The 19,985-nt window shown below is 34.4% G+C and overlaps 1 protein-coding gene across 2 annotated transcripts in view; it reads left to right on the plus strand.

Annotated features, from left to right (window-relative positions):
* Positions 1–18,988, plus strand: part of SLC27A6 (solute carrier family 27 member 6) — a 43,395-nt gene extending 24,407 nt beyond the window's left edge. The window contains exons 5-10 of one of the 2 annotated variants that reach the window (XM_074855580.1): positions 2,925–3,119; positions 11,346–11,436; positions 13,050–13,248; positions 13,833–13,930; positions 15,878–16,008; positions 18,090–18,988. In XM_074855580.1, coding sequence (XP_074711681.1) covers positions 2,925–3,119; positions 11,346–11,436; positions 13,050–13,248; positions 13,833–13,930; positions 15,878–16,008; positions 18,090–18,266 — 891 coding nt within the window. In that variant the 3' untranslated portion in view covers positions 18,267–18,988. The remainder of the gene's footprint in view (positions 1–2,924; positions 3,120–11,345; positions 11,437–13,049; positions 13,249–13,832; positions 13,931–15,877; positions 16,009–18,089) is intronic. The other variant, XM_074855581.1, reaches the window with a different exon arrangement.
* The last annotated feature ends 997 nt before the right edge of the window (positions 18,989–19,985 follow it).

Genomic DNA, 19,985 nt, shown 5'->3' on the forward strand with positions numbered 1-19,985 from the left:
AGGGAGTCGTATCAACAGATGGGTACAACTGTGATGGAGCTGACTAAATCACAAATACAGCAGTTGCAGCAATGCAGTCTAATGGAAAATTTACTTTAGTTGTGAAGAAGTGAATTACTGCCCTGTCTTTTAAGAAAATTTGCTTTCTGCAATTAGTTCTTCATGACATCATACACCTTTGTATTTTTGCAAAAGGGCTGAATGCCTTAAGAGAATATTTCCTGAAGTGGGATAGTCATATTGTTGATAGGTGTTGACATTGCAAGCATAGTAGAATGCTGACTTGTCAGGTTTACTCTGTGTCTTTTCCACTAGAGAAACAACTTTGTGCTGTATTAATATAAAGCAGCCAAAATAACATGAGGAGTTTAACATATTGAAGTAACTGCACTTATAAATGATGCTGTATTTGTCCTTTTGGAAAAAAACCATAATCCATGTAGGCCATTGTTTTCTGGTTCATCCTAGTTTGTGTCTTTTGAGCAAACAGCCATCAATGCTTTTATTTTTCTTAAAGTATAAATAGTAGAAGCAAACTCACCTGCTTATTAACTTGGTCTCTAGAGATTTTGAATGTTCCTATCCTGATGAATGACCCACTTAATTAGTGTGTGTATGTATATGCACATATTTGTGTCTTCTGTTGATTGTGGCCCAAAGGATTTCTGTGAAAGAATCTTATGTGCTATTTTTCATATTTTAGCAGAGGCAATACATTTGAATAATCTGGTGATGTCAGCAAGGGGTAACTGCAGTTCAGTTACTGACATGTTAATTTCAGTTTAGCAAGAAACTGGAAGGAAAGTAACCCACTTTGAAAAGTTTTAAGTTGAGCTGAGTGGGATATTCTAAAGACAATTTTCTGGGGCAAAAAGAAGAGTTAAAAGGTTTCCTGACAAAGTTCCCCTGAAACACTTTCTCTTTAAAAAATTAATACTTTTGTTGTTCATTCACAGTATAATGATTTTGAATTTGTAATATAACAGATCTTATTATTTCAGATATATGAAAGTCTACACTCACTGTGATATTGCATCTGAAGTTGGAAAAAACAAACCACTCCAAAAATTACATCTATGGGCAATCTTTAGACACTTTGTTCTAGGCTATGTCCATGATCAGTTTCACTGTACTATGTACTGCAGCACTTGTTAATAATGATTTAGCATGAAGTCAGTGAAGTGTGTGCTTGTGTGTTTAGAAATTACTTTTGCATGTAAAGTAATGGAAAGGAGAAAGGAATAGGGAAGAACCGGGTTGTTGTAAAAACAGAATAATTAGGGACTGAGGGATGCTGGTGAGTGATGTAATTTTGAGGTAAAATAGCAGGATAATGCCTCAGACTGTAATGTGCCAAGAGCTATCTGCAGCTAGTGAAATAGGTGAGTTCCTTGCTGAGTCATTCCAGCAAGAGGACTTAAATTTCCAGAAGAAAGACTATGAAGCTCAGTAAAGGGATTTTTTATCTTTCTATGAGTTACTGCTTTGGAAGAGGGAAGAAAAAACTTGGTTGGTCTTTGTGATTTAAAGGAGAAACTTAAAATTTCACCGTGCTTGCAGTTTTTGTTACAGAAGTGAGAATTCATGATCCTCATGAAAAATTGAATTTGGCCAAGACATAAGCCTCTGAGGCACACTCCTGTCTATGTACTCAGTAGAAGCTTCACAGTTTTTAACATCCAAAATTAAGATTCCTGTTTCAGTCAGCTAACCAGATCTCTTCACAGAAATAATTTGCTATACTTTTACAACAGATTAAAGGTGTTAAAATGGATTTTCACTATAAAGACATACCTAATTCATGCTGGATTAGAGATGGGAGGGGAAAAGAAACTAGAATAGAAGAACAGAAAATAGGGACTGTCTGCTTTCTATAGTGTATGTATGTGGATGTGTATATGTACATATATACGCACATACATATATAAACAGTGTGAATAAGTGCATATACGTGCATATGTATATAGAGAGGTGTTTGTATACATTTGTAGAAGTGTACTTCTATAGAGGTATATACAGACAGTGTTGCAGTACTAGAGTGATATGCAGTTCCAAAGGTATGTGGTTACAAACTGTACCTATATTTTGTGCTGTCTCACTTCTAGGGCATTCTGTATTGCCACTTGCAATGATTAAAAAGGGAGTCTTATTTTTAAATAGGGGAAATTAAAAAAAAAACCTACCCAACATTTTAGATCTTTGCCTTCTGATACTTTAACTTAAATCTGATTGTATTTTAAAGATGCCTCAAGCAATCGCAAGATTTGGGAATGTATTCGTAAAATTAGTCTCACTGAACTGGATGAACACATACTATTGTGTTTCCTGTAGTAAAACATGGGAGTTGACAATGGCAAAGACTCAAGATGACCAAAAAATAATGTGTTCAAGTAACATTCAACAAAACTTTGCAGGTCTTAATATTGAAAGAAATGCAGAAGATGACTCATGCAATGTGTGGGGAGGAACAGATACTACAAATGTGTGAAATCTGTTTGTTTCTTATAATCAGTCTGAAGACACAGAAAAGTAACTATTGATCTCTCCTGACTTTAATCCCTTGACAGAAATAATTCCCGCCTTTCTCTGTTCTTCCTAGTTTTCTAATTCCTCTGAGGGGAAACAGACTGAGACGATGCAACTTTTAAAATAGGGAAGCAGTTATACAAATTCATGTAGCCATTATTCAGGGAATAACTTGCTTGTTCAACAAGGTAATAGTTTTTGATTGCAGTTTGCTACATTGTAACTGTAGGCAAGCTATGCCAGCTTTCTTTAACTTCTTAATTGTTGTTTTTCTTTTTTTTGCTGTAATTTATACTTGATGTATTTAAAGAAGGTACATTTTCCCCACAATATATGCAACAATCTAATGCAGTTATCAGTACATTATATTTTAAATTGTTTTTTTTCTTTTTTAACAGAAGGAAGGAGAAAAAAATCACAAAGTCCGACTAGCAGTTGGAAATGGAGTAAGAAATGATGTATGGAGAGAATTTTTAGACAGATTTGGTGCTGTTAAGATCTGTGAGTTTTATGGTGCTACTGAAGGAAACATTTGTTTCATGAACCACACAGGAAAAATTGGTTCTGTTGGACGCACCAATTTCTTTTATAAGGTGACTATTTATTTACATTGTACTTTGTAAAAGGGAGTGCTGAAGGTAAATGTTTCTGTTTGACCACAGAACATGGGGCTGCAGTCATAAGCGCAAGGTAAATTTTCTAACTTAGTTATTGCAAGTTTAATTGACGCTCTATAAAATCTTGTCTGCCAAAGTATAGCAGATAGTGTGTAGTACCGAACCCAGTTATACTATCAGCAGGAACACTCAGGTTTTTCTTAAAGTTCACAAGAGTCAAAAAGGCCTTGCCTCTCTTCTGACAGTTTTGAGTAAATTCTGAGTATCATTTCAAATCTCTATTATATTAAAGGACAAAAGAGGAAGTTGGATTTGTTTTAATACCTAAGTACTCATCATCTGTGAAATAAACATACAGTTGTCCTGTTCTTAGTGTTCTACAGATTATATTTAGAGCTGTTTTCAATGAGTATTTTTATATTGCATGTTGCTATGTAAATATTTGGCGTAAATGGGAATTAGTAGTAATTAAAATAAAGTAATATACAGGCAGATAGAACTTTAAGATCTATTTTACACCTAGGTGCAATTAGCATAAGTAATTCAATTAAACTACATCTAGTCTGTGTCATTATTCAGAAATTTCAAAGGTTATACAGTGCAAACATAATGACTGCTGAGTAATTGTGACAGACAGTACTTGCCAAGGGTATTAATTTAAAAATTCTATGCCCCTTTATCTACCAAGTCAGCTATATTTATTTGGTTTGTTCTAGATCCTAAACCCAGAAAAAACATACTTTTTCTCACTGCTTATTCAGTTTTGTATTTCATAAGCTTTGACAGTGAAAGTTTTATGTCTTAGGGAAAAGGAGTACATATTATTTACATCACACAGAGTGGATTTTCCTTCATGCTTCTGAGTAACTGAAGAATAATTTATTTCAGCTTGAAATTCACAGATAGATTTTTCCCTCTGGGTCCTGTTAATACCATCTCTTAAATGGTCTGAGAAGTCAGTAAGTAACATGTGTCCCAAGCTTTAGCTAATAATATGGAAGATTATTTAGCAAGGCTTTCTAGCAAGGAGACTAGATATTTAACATTATGTTGTTATTTACACCAGTTTTTACTCATGAAATAAATAGGACTACATGCATTGCCTAGAATTTGCAAATTAACTGAGATACCTATCTATACTGAGATGCCTATCTAGATTTAAATCTATATTTAAATCCTGCTGACTTAGGTGGTATTTGTGCTCCTGAGGAGAACTGATAGTAAAATGTCCTGACAAAACTTTTTTTCAGAGAATGATGTAAAAATTTTGTTTTGGAAATATATCAGAGGTATCTTCTGATGACGTGCAAATGGGTTTCTAGGCAGCATATGTTCCAGGGTCCACAGCTTCAATACAACATCACCACGTTACAATCACCGCAGAGGAATTCTTCACTCCTGGGATAGGAACCCAGACAGTAGGGAGGAACCTGGAAACACTCAGAAAAATGCCACAAGAGCTAGTGTGTTCTTCAGAAACTATTGAGTGCTCACGAATTTAAGCAGACCAACTCTGCTGATTCTCTGTTCTACATGACTGATGCTCTGTAATATGCATGGTGGACATCTGGTTCTGACGGATGTCTCTAGAAGGATACAAATCCACTACAGGTAATCAGGAATCTGGAATATAGTGAGTTCTAGGTAGGTGAACTAGGAACCTTAGAGCTGATGTTAATTTTTGTTTCAGACTTTCTTAAGCTGCATGCTTTAATCATTGTAAACCTTTTTTTTTTTTTTTAATCTTATGAAATTTTAAATTTGTTCCAAACCTGAGTAAACTTGTTTTCAATATTTCAGAACTTTTGACAGAGTTTTGTCATAAGTCATTAACCTTTTGGAAATACCATGTAAAGGATACAGCATATAAAGGATTAGACTTGAAATTACATATTCATTGATTTCATTATCTGTATTTTTAATCAAGTGGTGTGGGAGTTTTGCATGTCTTAGTAGTGGCACTTCATATGTCAATAACATATGCTGTTTGTGTTTCCAGAAGGAAGATTAGTATTTTTGGGTTTTTTGCACATGGAACATGCTACTTTTTCCTTTTTAATGATTGGATTTAGGATTTGAGTTAGTCACTGCAGATTAGGAGAAAAAATAGCTCATGCAAACTGCAATTAAAAAATAAATGCACTTGTAACTGAATACTTCACATCACTAAACATCTTTTCTCTAATTTGTGTACTATTCCAAGTTGGAACTGTTATAGTCTATGGAAATATCAGTATAGTCTGCTAAGATAATTATGGATTGTCCCCTTGCTTACTCAGTATGACTATGGAAAGGCCATAAGATATTTTATGAACGAGAAAAAGCCATTCATTCCATTTGGCTTGGCTTGAAATCAATTTTATTCTGTCTTTTTCAACACTCTTATTTCCCTAGAAATAAGTCTTCAGTTATTTTTATAGTTTCTGTCATAAAGAAAGTAGCTAAAGCACATTATTTGTGAGCAGCTTCAATATTTAGCAACTACCATTCTTCAAGGGGCCTGAGGTTATTGGCTCACAACCCTTCCCCCACTGTATATACGTTCGGCATTTAAGGCTGTAAAGTTTGAGGGAAGAATGAAGGTTGTCACTGAAAACCAGATCGAGTGCAGAGATGAACTACCTTGCCTTTGTTGCATGGGCATGGTATATCTAGCCAGGTCAGTGGGTGGATTATATGACCAATTTTATGTGGAAACAGGACTGACCCAGATTTCTTCAAAAGCAAGGAAGTTTCAGAACTCCATCAGGAGCTTTTTAGTAAGTAATATGTTTTGATCCAGTGCATTTATGGTTGTGTGACATAGACGGTCTCTCTCTCTCTGAAAGAATTTGTGTCAGTGGAACAACAGGCCATATCAATAATATTACAATAGTTACATGTCTCAAATTAACAGTTCGGCAGTCTGTTAACTACTGGGGCTCTGCTTCTGTCACTAGTGCAGTTCCTCTGGATGGCAGTTTCTTCAGTCTGTTTCATGACAGTTGTTTGCAGGAGCAGCTAGCTCCCTCATATGCTGAAGCAGAGTAGTGTTGACATGAACATGGGTTTAGGTATAGTGCAGTTTCAGAAAAGCCTGGAAGAGATTGGGAGAGAGAAGGAATGTTGAAAGTACCATGAGATGTACGTTTTAGTGGTTTTCTTTTTTTTTTTTTAAAAAAAAGTACATATTTAAACCAATACTTAAGTTTGGGGACCTTTTATATGTGTTTTTGATTATTCCACAATCTGTGAGTATTGTGACACAAACTATGTAATTTAATGCCATAAATAAGTTCATTTTGACTTATTTTAGGCGTTTGTTGTGGATTTTTTAAAATACATTTTACACAGATTATTAAACAATGAATTCTGAAGTGTAGCTGTTGTGCTTGTTCTACTTCAGTCTGAATGACATCCACTGGACATCTAGCAATATGTAAAAGAGAGCAGCTTTATTTCTGATTTGCTGACCCATGAATGATCTGAAGTTGGAAAGGGAGCCTGTCTCCTGCTGGAAAGCAGAGAATGGCACAGACAAGGCTCAGCCATCCAATTCCTATTCTCTTTTGTTTCTTCAAAGAAATACTACAACAACTTTTGAAACATTATTTTCTTGACACAGTGGACAGTATTAAGAAATACCCTTAGACATAGTTTCTAGGGATTTCCTAAACACCTATTTCTTAAACTGGGAATAGAAAGAAAGAGAACTGAGGAAGGGGAAGAGAGGCTTGTGTGTTTAATATATTGTCATACAGTAAAGGAGAAAGAAGAAACTTACTCTCTTTCTACTGGCATAATTGCGCAGTTGGAATGAAGTAAAGGCACTATAAAAACCCATACATACAGATAGTTATGGGATATGGTGTAGTTGGGAACTGTCAGTGCTAGGTTAACTAGGTTGGACTAGGTGATCTTCAAGGTCCTTTCCAACCTAGATGATTCTGTGATTCTGTGATATTTGAGCGTATAGTGGGAATATTAGCAGGTAGGTTCAAAGTATAAGATTTTTAGCAGGCAATACAGAAAATAAATAGGACGACATTTCTGTTGTAGGTAATGGCAGTGGCACAGTTTCTAAAGGTGAAATGCAGACAAAAGTTACAGCTTTAAAAGACAACTTGAGCTCTCTGAATGAGCAAAGTAACTTTTCTGTCAGTAACTGCCAAGGATTGGGGGCAAATACTTGTGATAAGTACAAGGTTTTACATAACACATTTATTTTCCTATATAATTTTGAAGATGCAAGTTAATAGGAAGAAACAGTTAATGTTACAGTAGTTGCCAGACATCCAAGAAACCACTGTGTGTGAGATGTTAAAGCAGTGCTTTTGTTTGCACTTGCTTATTTTCACACTTTACTCAAGAGAGGTTGGTTCATGTGCTTGAAAGCATCACTGTGGTATATGACTAAATTCTTCAATAAGGATGTTCATATAGAATCAGTAAACAGAACAGTAGAAGCCTCTGAATAACTTTTTAGCTGGTAAAACTTAAAATGTTTTACAAAGAAGATAGTGTATGGATTAATATACTAATAAATTACTGTTTAATATTTACATCCGACATACTTATGTATGTAGTTAATGATTATATATGATATAAATTATATGTGTATTTATATAAATGTGATACGGGAAAAATTTGTAAGATTCTCAGTCATGTCCATCAAATATATATATAAAAATGTCCTTCTTACACTGAAATAAATTCTGAGTGATGACAGAGAACATCAATGAGAGAGTGGCGCTAATGAGATCCAAGGAAGCTTCTAAGAAGGGCTAAAAATAACCCATGGCAAGTACACCTGAAAAAACAGCATGTAAAAAAAAATATTCAAAACTTTATTTATAAATTTATTTCTTCATTATTTTAAGCATAAGTATTCCAACTATTACAGGAATCTAAATCTTTCTTACTTAAAACTGTATGGATCAAAATCAGCTTTGCGCTTAGAAACATTTAAATCTTATAACAAATCATAAATCACCTCAACACATAAAATACTTTGTCTTTTACACAGCAATGCAGAATTAGTATTATGCACACATTTCATACAGTCATAGAACTTAAGTGGCAGAAGAGATACTTTTTAGTTTAAAAGTAAACAAAGTTAGATTTAAGCAAGTCTTAAGACCCTGGAAAAACTGGATTCTCAGCAAAAACATTGGTATGTGTCAATCCAAGCAGTGGAAGCTCCTAAATTCATTGGCCAATGAAAATCAGGTTGTTACTGCTCTTTTGACTAGTTTCAAGCTAAAATAATGTAAGCTACTTCAATTATATTCAAATGTATTTTATTACACTATGTGGCAATTCAGTTAATATCAAGCATGGCTTTACAAGTTTTTTTTTTCTTGGTTTTGTTTACTTTAGCTAATAAAACTATGCAAACAACCTATATTCATACTCTTTATAGCATAAATAAGGCAACACAGGTATATTTTTAAAACATTTAGAAGATATGATGATACTATGGTCCAGAATTTATTCTTTTTTTTCTTACATTTCACTTTTTTAAGCTGTTTGGAACTAAATATAGTAAATGTAATGCTTTAGTTTATAAATACATATTCTCCTAGAGAATTCAACAGTATCTCATCTCTAAAACAAGTAACTTAACTAAAAAGCAATACCTTGTGATCCTTGTACTCTGGTGAATGTTCTGTGAGCATTCACTTTAAGTGGAAACTTTAGGAATTTCAAAACTATTTTTAAAACAGTATTTAAACTCACATATTTCTAGTTAATTAAAAAAAAAAGGGGGTGGTGGTGCTGTTATTAGATAACATCCAGGCAGCATAGTAACCAACAATAATGTTGCAATTTAACTTATTTTAAGGTTCAGATAGATAAATGGTGCTTTTTATTTGGTACATTTCTGTGGTGCTTTAGGGAGTAAAATGTAGATTAAAATGATGAATGCTGCATGCAGTACTCTGTGAAAATAATACGGTAATGCTGCAACAGCTCAGGCCCTCTTTTTAAATAAATTTTAAATAATGAGATAAAACAAATCTAGGCCTGTACCCAGACTAAATGCATTGCTCTGGGGCTTTCGTTTTCTAGTATTTAAGATGAAAAGAAGGCTGTTTGCGCAGAGGCAGCTGTTTGCAGGGAATGTCTATTGGCATAGTTTCATTATGCATGTCTGTTTTCTCCTTTTATGTATTTGCATGATTATTATTTCAAAAAGCTAACTGGCATAGGCACTATACTCTAAAGTTGCAGGCACTAAAAGATGTATGCCACGACATAAATAGTAAAAGTCTCAAGTCTCAACAGTTTTTAGGTGGTCTCGGGTACTAAATTAGTTTCTGAGTGTTTATAACAACAATGCATCATACAGACTAATACGTTGACAAGATGCATTTCTTGAGCTCTGAAGGAATGAACAGATGAAAATGGAACTGAACAGGACACACTGGTGTTCTAATCAAACACAAAAATATCAGAGTAACATTTCATTTTATACCATTTCGTTCTTATTATTTATATTATTCATTGCATTTGGTCTGTCATATGAAACCTATTAAAGTAGTAAATATCAGTGTAATAAAAGAACAGCAATTAAATGTAGACAGCCAAAAGAAAAGACTCTAAGAAAAAATTACTTGTGTTTATTATTAATACCTCCCATTTTGTTCATCAAAAATAATACAGTTATTTTCTACTTAAGGTGAACTTTTTGACTTGAAATTCTTGACTTTGGTAAATGCTATAGTCTGTAGTTATTAAAAAAATACCCTTCACTTTATTCAAAAAGAGTCCAGTTCTTGGATCATGACTTGATTTTGCACAATATTACCTTATATCTTTGATTAACTGTTAAAAATATCTTTTTGTTTCAGACTTAGGGTAGAAGGAAAACACAGTGGTGAATATTGAAAAGACTCAGTGAAACAAGTTTGTCTATATGAGGCTGAAATTGCATGCTTGATGTTTGATTCAATTTGCTATTTATTCAGACTTCCTTGAAAACAAAATTATGTGATATAGCTACAGCAACATTTCAAATTAGGTTAAAATAATTATGCAACTCTTCATCAAAACTAGTTGCAGAAAAGCAAAGGGGTTCATGTTTTAGCATGCTACCCTTTACTTCAGTCACTTTCATAACTCCATCCTTAAATTATCTTGCATTTCTTTATTGTGAAGACTGAAGTTACGTACGTTTTTAAAATTGTTTTCTCTGCTTGCCAGGATTTCTCCAGGAGAAGATAACTGATATCATTGGTTCAACTAATTGTTAAATAGATTGCTGATATATTCCTTTATGAACAGGGAAATCAGAATCCCAGGCTGGGCAAACTGAAGCCTTAGGATAACAACTGCAAAGACAGTGGTCCATATAGTACCAGGCATATGATATCTGTCAATGTCTCTCAAAGGTCTAATTTTGATTTATATCACAGTAGAAAAATGAAGCGAAATAGGAGTCAGACCCTGTACATTGGAGAAAAAAAGAATTGCAATTTCTAGTGTTGATATGAGTATCTTGCCTTCTCCTTCAGCTTACTCAGAGACACATTCTCTGTGATCCTTACACAAGAGGAAGGTCAGCTGTAAAACTTAACTAGGAACTCAGTTAGGTCAGCAGTGTCGGGACTCAAGGGTTCACAGTGTTTCCAAAAAATGCATAACTGTGGAACATGCACTGTATCAAACAACTGTATCCTTCTGCTGGTGCTTGTGGTAAGACTTTCCACCATATACCAGCCTGAGAAAGCCTGAGGGAAGAACTGAGGCTAGTTAAGCAAGAGTAAAACTCAACAGGAAGCAGGTTTCCCTTTGTAAGGAGATTTAGGCCTTTGCTTTGCCAGTTGTTTTAGGTGCCAGAAGACCCCAAGAACACTTTTCATATCAGCCACCACCATTAAATGTCAGTTAAATTCCAATTATGCTTCTATTATCCTGACTTACGTAGGCTCTTCAACTGACAGGTGGATCCCATAACTTATTTGTAAGAAAATTAACAAAATTATGGTTCTATGTCTTCACCAAATATTTCAGAAAGTTAGAAGGTTATAAAAATATTTTGATGTTTCTTACCTCCAGGAAATAGTGTAAGTTTACATTCAGAGTATTTTCAGTTTTAAATGAATCTATGTTCTGCTTTTAGATAAACAAGATTGGAGTAAAGGTTTCCTTGCTTATATTTGCTGCCACCAGATGTCACTGTGTAGATGAATAACTGATGACCCTTTTTCCATTCTTTAGCTTTTTTTCCCATTTGATTTAATCAAGTATGATTTCCAAAAAGATGAACCAATTAGAAATAAGCATGGTTGGTGTGAAAAAGTTAAGAAAGGTAAGTATGTATTTTAATACGATATCATGGCCTTTTGATTGTAAAACAAATCCTCCAGAGAATTTTTTAAAGGAGCCTTGCTGTTGCGTTACTGTACTATGACAACATCTGTGTTTTTGAAAGAAGGTTAACATAGATGATTGCCTAAGAGATCTACAAATTAGACTGGTGGATTAGAGCAAATGTTTTTTGGTGAGAGATTAAGTGTGTCTAAGTGAGTTGATTAAGTTTATAAATTTCTTTATTTAAAAAAAAAGTTTGCTTGATTATAGCTGTCTTCAGTATACTTATCAAATATCTGGTATCTCTTGATTATACCTATTTTAAAAGTGTTTATCAGATACTGAAGCACCTGTGTTGTACTGTAGGAAGGTAACACCTGTAATTAATGCCTGGAAGCTGAAGCAAGAAAAACTCACATTGAAAATCAGGAGGACAGCTTTAACAGGGAGCTGAAGCAGATTTTTCAAAGGAGTTATGAGAGTCTTTAACAGGTCTTAGTCAAAGATGGGCACTTTCAGGAAAATATGGCCCCAAAATACAGAGTTTTATAGGAAGTTATCTGTAGGGATGTCAGACTGACCTGTGAAGGGAACACATTCTGTAATTAGACACGTGGTCTATTTTTTTTTCCAGTTATACCAGTCGGTCTAAAAAATGTATTATCTTTGTCTATAGACTTTGTCTTACCCATGCCCTACGTCTTCAGAGCATAATGCCTGCAGTGATGCTACCAGTGAACTAAATGCTTTCACCTTAAACACTACCAATTTATGGAAAAAAGGCTCAGCTCGCTTATGAGGAGGCATCCTTAAATTAAAAATTGTGCTTACCTTTGGACCCATTTTTATTTTTATGTATTTTCATATTTATAATTCTTGTTTCTGGTACAAAGTAATGTAACTCTTAAGCTTTATTGTTCAGAATGTACTTCCACTTTTAGCAAACTAACACCCTGATCCTCTCTACATGTATAACAGGATAATCCTATCCTCACTTCTCCCTGGTTTTTGAGGGAAAAAAAAAGTATTACAACTTTTATATTTTACTCCAAAAAGAAAGCAGTGAGGCTATATCACATTAATAAAAATCTTTAAGAAGTGTTCTCAGAACTTCTGAAAGGAGACTAAATAGGGATTTAATGCCTGGATCGAACACCTGATTTTTATTAACACTAGTTTTTCGGTAGGAAGCTGATGAAGTTGAGACTTTTATTACTGGAAATTCACTAAGGTGTGGGGGCTGGGACATAATATTCACTTGAAGTGTGCACTCTGATGGGATAGTAAATTTAGTAGTGATCTCACAACTGATAGGTGCAAGGTCTGGGAGAAAACTATTTGATGAGTCATCAGGAAAAAATACAAAAGACTGAGAATTTGAGTGGACATTATTGTACTGTGTCTCTATAGTCACTTTGCATATAGAGGTGACCACAGGAATTGTAAAGCGGTAGAAACAGTAAGTTGTTGTTATTGGGTCTTCGGTACTGAACCCTGACAAACTTGGTTCCTAGTCTTGTAAAATAATATGTACCAAATTAATATTAATTTAAAGGATAAGAAATGTGCAATGATACCCTAGGTTTACATTCTTTCAATTTCTCTGTATAGGTGAGGCTGGTCTTCTCATTTCCAAAGTCAATGCAAAGAACCCCTTCTTTGGTTATGCTGGCAATAAGAGACACACAGAAAATAAATTACTCTGTGAGGTATTTAAGAAGGGAGATCTGTATTTTAATACTGGAGATCTAATGGTTCAAGACCATGAGAATTTTCTTTATTTTTGGGACAGGATTGGAGACACCTTCAGGTATAATCATTGTTTCTTGTCACATTTCTTCATTAAAAACAATACTGTTCTATTAGTTTTCAGCCAGAAGTGTTCAGTTTATTGCTATTGTGATGCAGTTTATAATGATCTTAAAATGGATGATAGGGGCTTAATTTTGTAAAAAGTGTTCCCATGGAGCTGGATAGCTCATTTCCAGAATGTAGGAGTTACTGCTCTTTGAACAGTCCTTCCAATAAGCATAGTAACTAGTGATGGTTTTGCTGTGAGCAAGGAAGTTGGATACTGAAGTGAGAAAAATGTTTCAAATAGTAAAGGCTGGTCACATTTGATATGTTTAGATACATGTCAAAATTTTGAAAACCGTTATATCAGATTATGATGAGCTTTCGTTGTGCTTTATAGTGATAGTTAATATCCAGTACCATTTGAATTGCAAGCGTTGTCTTCTGGTGATCAGATCAATATACCAGCATGACAAGTGGGAAGAAATTTGAGGTGGTATTAATCTGAAATGAATGGAGTTCCTACTAAAGTTAGTATTTTTTAAAGAGGAGATGTCTGTATGTGTTCATGGGATAAAATGATTTTTTCACACATTTTAGATGGAAAGGGGAGAATGTTGCAACTACAGAAGTTTCCGATGTCATTGTAATGTTGGACTTCATACAAGAAGCAAATGTGTATGGTGTATCTGTGCCAGGTAAAAAAGCTTTAGGTGTATGTTTTTCTTCCCCTAGGTTAGTTGTTAAACCTCATAACTCTTTTATTTCATGTTATAAACTTACGAAGCACTTCTGATTGACTCATCTGTTTAATACCTAGCTAAAATGTAGATGTAGATCATGAAAATACCACCAGATTCTGAATGAGCTGGTGTATCATGCATTTTTATGTGTATGCAGTGATGTGTATTTTTGAAAAGTTATTTTCATGAATTTGTGACAGCTACGTAATCTAATAAAGTTTAAAGATTTATTAAATTTGCATCCATGGAAAATCCACACATCCATGTGTCAAAATGAAATGTCAACAAAGTGAGAATTAAAGTAACTAAAGGAAAGCGTATAAAGACATTTTTCTGGTTTATTCCACTTTTCATTTACCCTCATAAACCATTTGTACGGTGAAAAAGAAAACTAAGAGAAAAATAAATTATTAAGAAAATATTTTCATTTCTTCTTAATAATTTTTTTTTTCTTAATTTTCATGAGATCATCTGGGCTTGATTCTCATTCATGCTAAATCTTTTTCTAAAATATGTGTTAAGTCTGGCTGGGATAGAGAGGTTTCTTTATAGGAGTCCGTATGGTGCTATGCTTTGCATTGGCAGCTAAAATAGCGTTGATAACTTAACCAATGCTTGGCTATCGCTAAACAAAGCTTGCGCAGTATCAAGGCTTTCTCCCTGCAGCGGTTTTGCTGGGGTTGGGCAAGAGCTTGGGAGCAGATGTAGACAGGACAGTGGGCCCAAACTGACCAAAGGAATATTCCATATCATATGATGCCATGCTCACTAATAAATCTTGAGGAAAGGAAGATGGTGAGACATTTGTGGTTATGGCATTTGTCTTCCCAAGCAACTACCACATGTGCTGAGTGAGGCCCTGCCCTGCAGAAAGCAGCTGGACATATGTCTGAAGATGGGAAAGAGTAAATGAAGTCCTGGTTTTGTTTTGCTTGTGCATGCAGCTTTTGCTTTCCGTGTTAAACTGCCATTTTCTTGATACATGAGTCTTCTTGCTTTGCTTCTATTCCCTTCCCATCCCATGGGAGAAGGAACTGGATGTTTGGTTGTTGGCCAGGGTGATACACAAAATAATAAGAGTTTAAAATGCGAAAAAGGTGTAACTTACCTCTAGTTTAAAGCCACACAACAAAAAAGATCATAATAAAGAAGACTGACTAAAAAATATGAGTTTCGCATTTCCTATCCAACATTTACCTGCAGATTCCTACCCAGTTTTTGCGTCTGTCTTGATATTTGCAGTTAAACATAAACAAGTCAAGTTCCTTAGAGATTTTGTAGCATTAGCAAAAAAACTATAAAGGAGACAGACGTTAAGGTTGGCAGAATGTCTCTGCTGTTATTACTAACTGATGGTTAAAGTGTGCAATTGTTTTTGATTGCTGAAGTTCATTGCTTTTATATTTCACCCATTTTGGTCTTTCCCACAGGCCCACAGTACTCTGCAGACAAACCAGTAAGAACTTTTAACCTCTCTCTCTCTATTAACAACGTTCAGATCCACAGTTTTGAGACAAGATACTGGCAAGAGAGAAAGGCTAAAACTAAAGAGAAGACATAATTGGCTAATCCAGGGAAGAGGCTCACCACTTCTGGTTTTGAGAGACAAATGGTGTTGATGTTTATCCACATTTATTGATTAATATTGAGCATGGATCTCCATTTACTCTTACCTGCCAAACTCATTTACAGCATTATTGCTTAACTGATCTCTTGAGTCATCTCCAAATATATGTAATTTCGTATAAAATATGAATGTAGTCTTCCAATTTTACTGAAACTCAGAAAACGATATATGACTATCAGTTTATTAATGCACTACAGTTCTTTTTTGTAAGGCTCATCACTAAAATGTCAACTTTATTCTGTTTCAAAATTCTTATCTCACTTCCTTTCTCCCAGATCATGAAGGAAAAGCAGGAATGGCCTCTCTTATTTTAAAGCAGAGTACATCATTAGACTTGGAGCAAATGTATAAGCAAGTAGTGACCTATCTACCAAGTTATGCTTGTCCTCTTTTTTTAAGAGTCCAGGTAAGCTGCATTATTGCACAGTGCATACAAACATCTACGTCATTTGAACACAGAGATGGCTAAATGAATAACAGAAAGTGCTTGCTCATATATCACTTGATTAGTTTTAGAATTGGTCCTATTTGCTGTCTTCATTAATGGAGTCCTGGGAAACAAATTTCACAAAAAGTCAATAAAATTTGCAGATTATGTTAAAACAGGAGGAACTGTACAAATGAGTAAGGATAGAGATCATAGAAAAGGATTTAGGGAGATTAGAAGCATGAACATGGGAAAACAAAGTTTCATATTAGTAAAATGTGAACAATTGCATCTGGAGAAAATAATCTAAAATCCATTTTATTCAGCGGAAATGAGAAAAGAGATGTAGAGCTAAAGCACGAGACTGATTGTACACAATTAATGAAATGTTATTTGTTGTATAACACAACGATAAAAGTTAAAGCATTTGAAAAAGTACTAGGTAAATTGAAAAAGTGAATTAGAAATGTACATTATTATTGTTACCACAATAATCATAAAAGAAATCTGTATTTGTGTACTAGTACTTTGCTGTAGTAACTGTCCCATTTGGGAAAAAAAATAGTCCCTCCCCTAAAGAGTTAAAAATGTGAATGTAATACAACGGATTACATATGACTAGAAAAAAATGGGGGGAGTATAGAAAACATACAATACTGATCATTACAATAAGTGAAGCCTGACGAGCATCTTCATTTTGAAGACATTTTGAAAGTATTTTGAAAACATCATGACAAAGGCAAACAGAAAAATGGTTTTGAAGATGCTTGTGAAGGAAGTCTCCTAAGTCTAAGGAAAAGATGAAAAAAATAATAATTGTTTTAAAAGAGAAGTTACGGCAGTTGGTTCCCTGGGCCGATCAGATACTGAATACTATTTCAGAATAAAGGGGGGAAAAGGAAAGGCTGTGAAGGATCTTGAAATTGAAATATATGTATAGATATATCTATCTCATAAGTCCAAGAAGATACCTTTTGCAGCAGCATTCTGGTACAAACAAGATTACACTTGAGAATGTTGCAGTAGTGAGTTTATGAAACGATGAGAACCTAGTCTAGATTTATCGCTATACAGAGATACAAAAAAGCCTTTATGCTGGGCAGAAGAAATCTGGACCTTGGATGTAGCCTGGATATCAAGCATCTGGAACTTTGATTAAAATTTAAATGCCGACATTACATGTGAATTGCTGTTGGTACTGCTATCATTAACCAAGAAAGAAGGTAGTGGGTGGCACTTTGACGGATCTAAGGTATGATTACATGTCACATCAATCTATTGAGCTTGATCTGACATGCAATCATACCTTAGAACATATCAGAATGTTCCTGAGACCAACAAAAGCAGGTAGATACAATCTAGAGGCAAATCTGTAGTAGATACAGTAGCCCTCCGAGTTGGAGATAATACAATTTTTTGTTTTCAGAGATTGTTTGCATATATATAAAAATGTAAAGTCAGAAGAGAAGATAATGGAGAGAGGTCATAAAGTGGGGCTGAGAAGAGGTAGGGAAGATAGAGAAAAGACTCTCACTAGAGATGCCTCCCACTGCTTCTTCTAAGGAACACAGCAACACTGAAAAGAAGCTTGAAAATGTTATAAAATGTATGGTAAAGATCCGCCATCATTTGGACCTGGCTGAATATGAGTGTGGCTGATATAGTATGTGATTCTTTCAACCTTTTATTTAACGTGACAGTCCTGAGTTTTATCAGTAAGAAGTTGTTGATAATGAAGTTTTTACTCTCTTTATGATGTGTAGTTTTAAAATGTGCACAAATGAAGATGCTATAGATTGTCTTGGGCAAGGCTGGGGCTACACCAAATGAGACACTGTGATGAGACACTGCACAGCGATACAGAAAGCAATGGGCTGTAACTTTTCCCCACCATGTCTCTGGGTGTTGGTCCACAGAAGCACAAAAGTTCTAGTTTTCCAGAGTAATGAGAATAAACAGTATTAACTTTATATCAGGTGAGATTTTCAAAAACAAACATGAATGTTAGCAAAAGAAAATAAGCTCTTCTATTGAATAATAAACCTTTCTCTCTTCTATAGGAAAAAATGGAAATGACTGGAACATTCAAACAACAGAAATTTCGACTGGTGGATGAAGGTTTTAATCCATCTACAGTTACTGATCCTCTTTATTTTTTAGACAGTTCTAAGAAAGCATATGTCTTGTTAACCAAAGAAGTACATGAGATGATCTTATCTGGGAAAATGAAACTTTAATTAACCTAATAATAGGCTATTAAGGGGCAGTCTATATGAGTTACTCTATGAGAAAACAGTAACATTAATTACCAGTATTTATATGTAGTTATGCAAAATAATATTTTATATACTTGATATTTACATTCAGATATGTCTTGTATCTTTCCTCACTTCATCATTATTGTTCACTAATAATTTTTTTACCTCTTGAGACCAATTTCTAAGTAAATGACCAGTAAAACATGACTGAAATCTATTTTATCTTAATTTTGAAGTATAAATGCTGACTCGGATAGTTTTTCTTAGTACTAAATGAACATGAATGATATGTGGTATGAAACACAGTAAAAAAAGATTCAACATATAAAGATATTGTGACAGATGTTGTTGTTCCTAGAGAGAGAAAATATGCCAGTAACACTTTTTTTAATGTAGTTTACATTTCTTATATACTTCTGAATATATATTTTAAGAAATAAAGACTTGACAGTGTTTGGAAGATAGAACAGCTCTTCTGCAGAGGACTTTTCTGATGGAACATTAGATGAAAGGGAGTGAAGAAGCAGCCCTCCAATCAAACTCAAAACTAAGGTTTATACTAACATCACTGCTGAGATTTTTTGTTATAATCCATGCTCTTTCATTTGTTAAAGTGTCTGTTTGGAGAGTCAAATTCTGAATACTGAGCATTAGGAACAGATGAAGAATAGCCAGAGAAAATGTTCACACTTAATGGGGAAAATGACTGCCAGAGATTATTGTATAAAATATAGTAGAATTTTTAAAATTCTAAACCATATGTTCTAATGCATTGCTTTTTGAAAGTTTTAAAATAAAGTGTAAGATTATTTAAACCAAGTTCTGTACTAGCTCTGTTTTATTTAAGTCTGATTGTGTAGAGTTTGTTTTGTAGCCTGTTCTGATACACTAGTTGCACAGTGACCTCCTCTAATGGATTGTGATGCCAGCTTTGATCAACAGGAAGCAATATCATAGAATACTGAAAGGATGACTGTCTTCAATGCTGGGCATCATAAGTCTCTCTTTCTGTCATAACTGTCGTGTGAAACCAGGCTGCCATAAAAGAGTAGGACGTAACATACTTAAAATGTATATTTTTTCTTTCTTCCTACTTTGTTCATCTAACATGATGTTAGAACTTGTGTCAACTTTTGATTCACTAATTATCACTTCCATTGGTTTTTCTTAAAAACCAAAACCAAGGATGCAGTAAAAATATTGAAGATTCATAGCTTGCTTATATTTCTGAATACCATACTCTTTATCAGGCTGCCAGTATAAATAAGCAAGTTTACAATTCTGCAATTTACAAAGCAGCAAGACCAAACAGTACTTACACCAACATTATGCTTTATGGTAGATTGTTAATGTAATTGTTAAATACATAATGGGGAAAGGAAAGAACTGCTGGGTAAGGATGGAAGGGGACACTATGGTCTAGCAACTTCCTGAGCAGTCCCACTTTTTATGTCTCTTTCTTCATGTAGTTCCCAAAATGGCTGTCTATGACAGAATACTGAGGTGGGTGGGGGTTTGCCACTTATTCAGATGAATGGAAGTACCATTACTCAGTTCTGCAGCTAGTTGCGTTTCCCTAGTCCAAAACTGCAAATTTAAGAATCAAGTATTTACCATAAAGTTAAACGCAAGTTTGCAAGTAAGGTTATAATTTTGAGCAAAGGATTGGTTTTTGAAATCAAAATTATTTTATCTCTT

The sequence above is a fragment of the Strix uralensis genome, chromosome Z, assembly GCF_047716275.1.
Source record: "Strix uralensis isolate ZFMK-TIS-50842 chromosome Z, bStrUra1, whole genome shotgun sequence".
NCBI classification, from domain to species: domain Eukaryota; kingdom Metazoa; phylum Chordata; class Aves; order Strigiformes; family Strigidae; genus Strix; species Strix uralensis.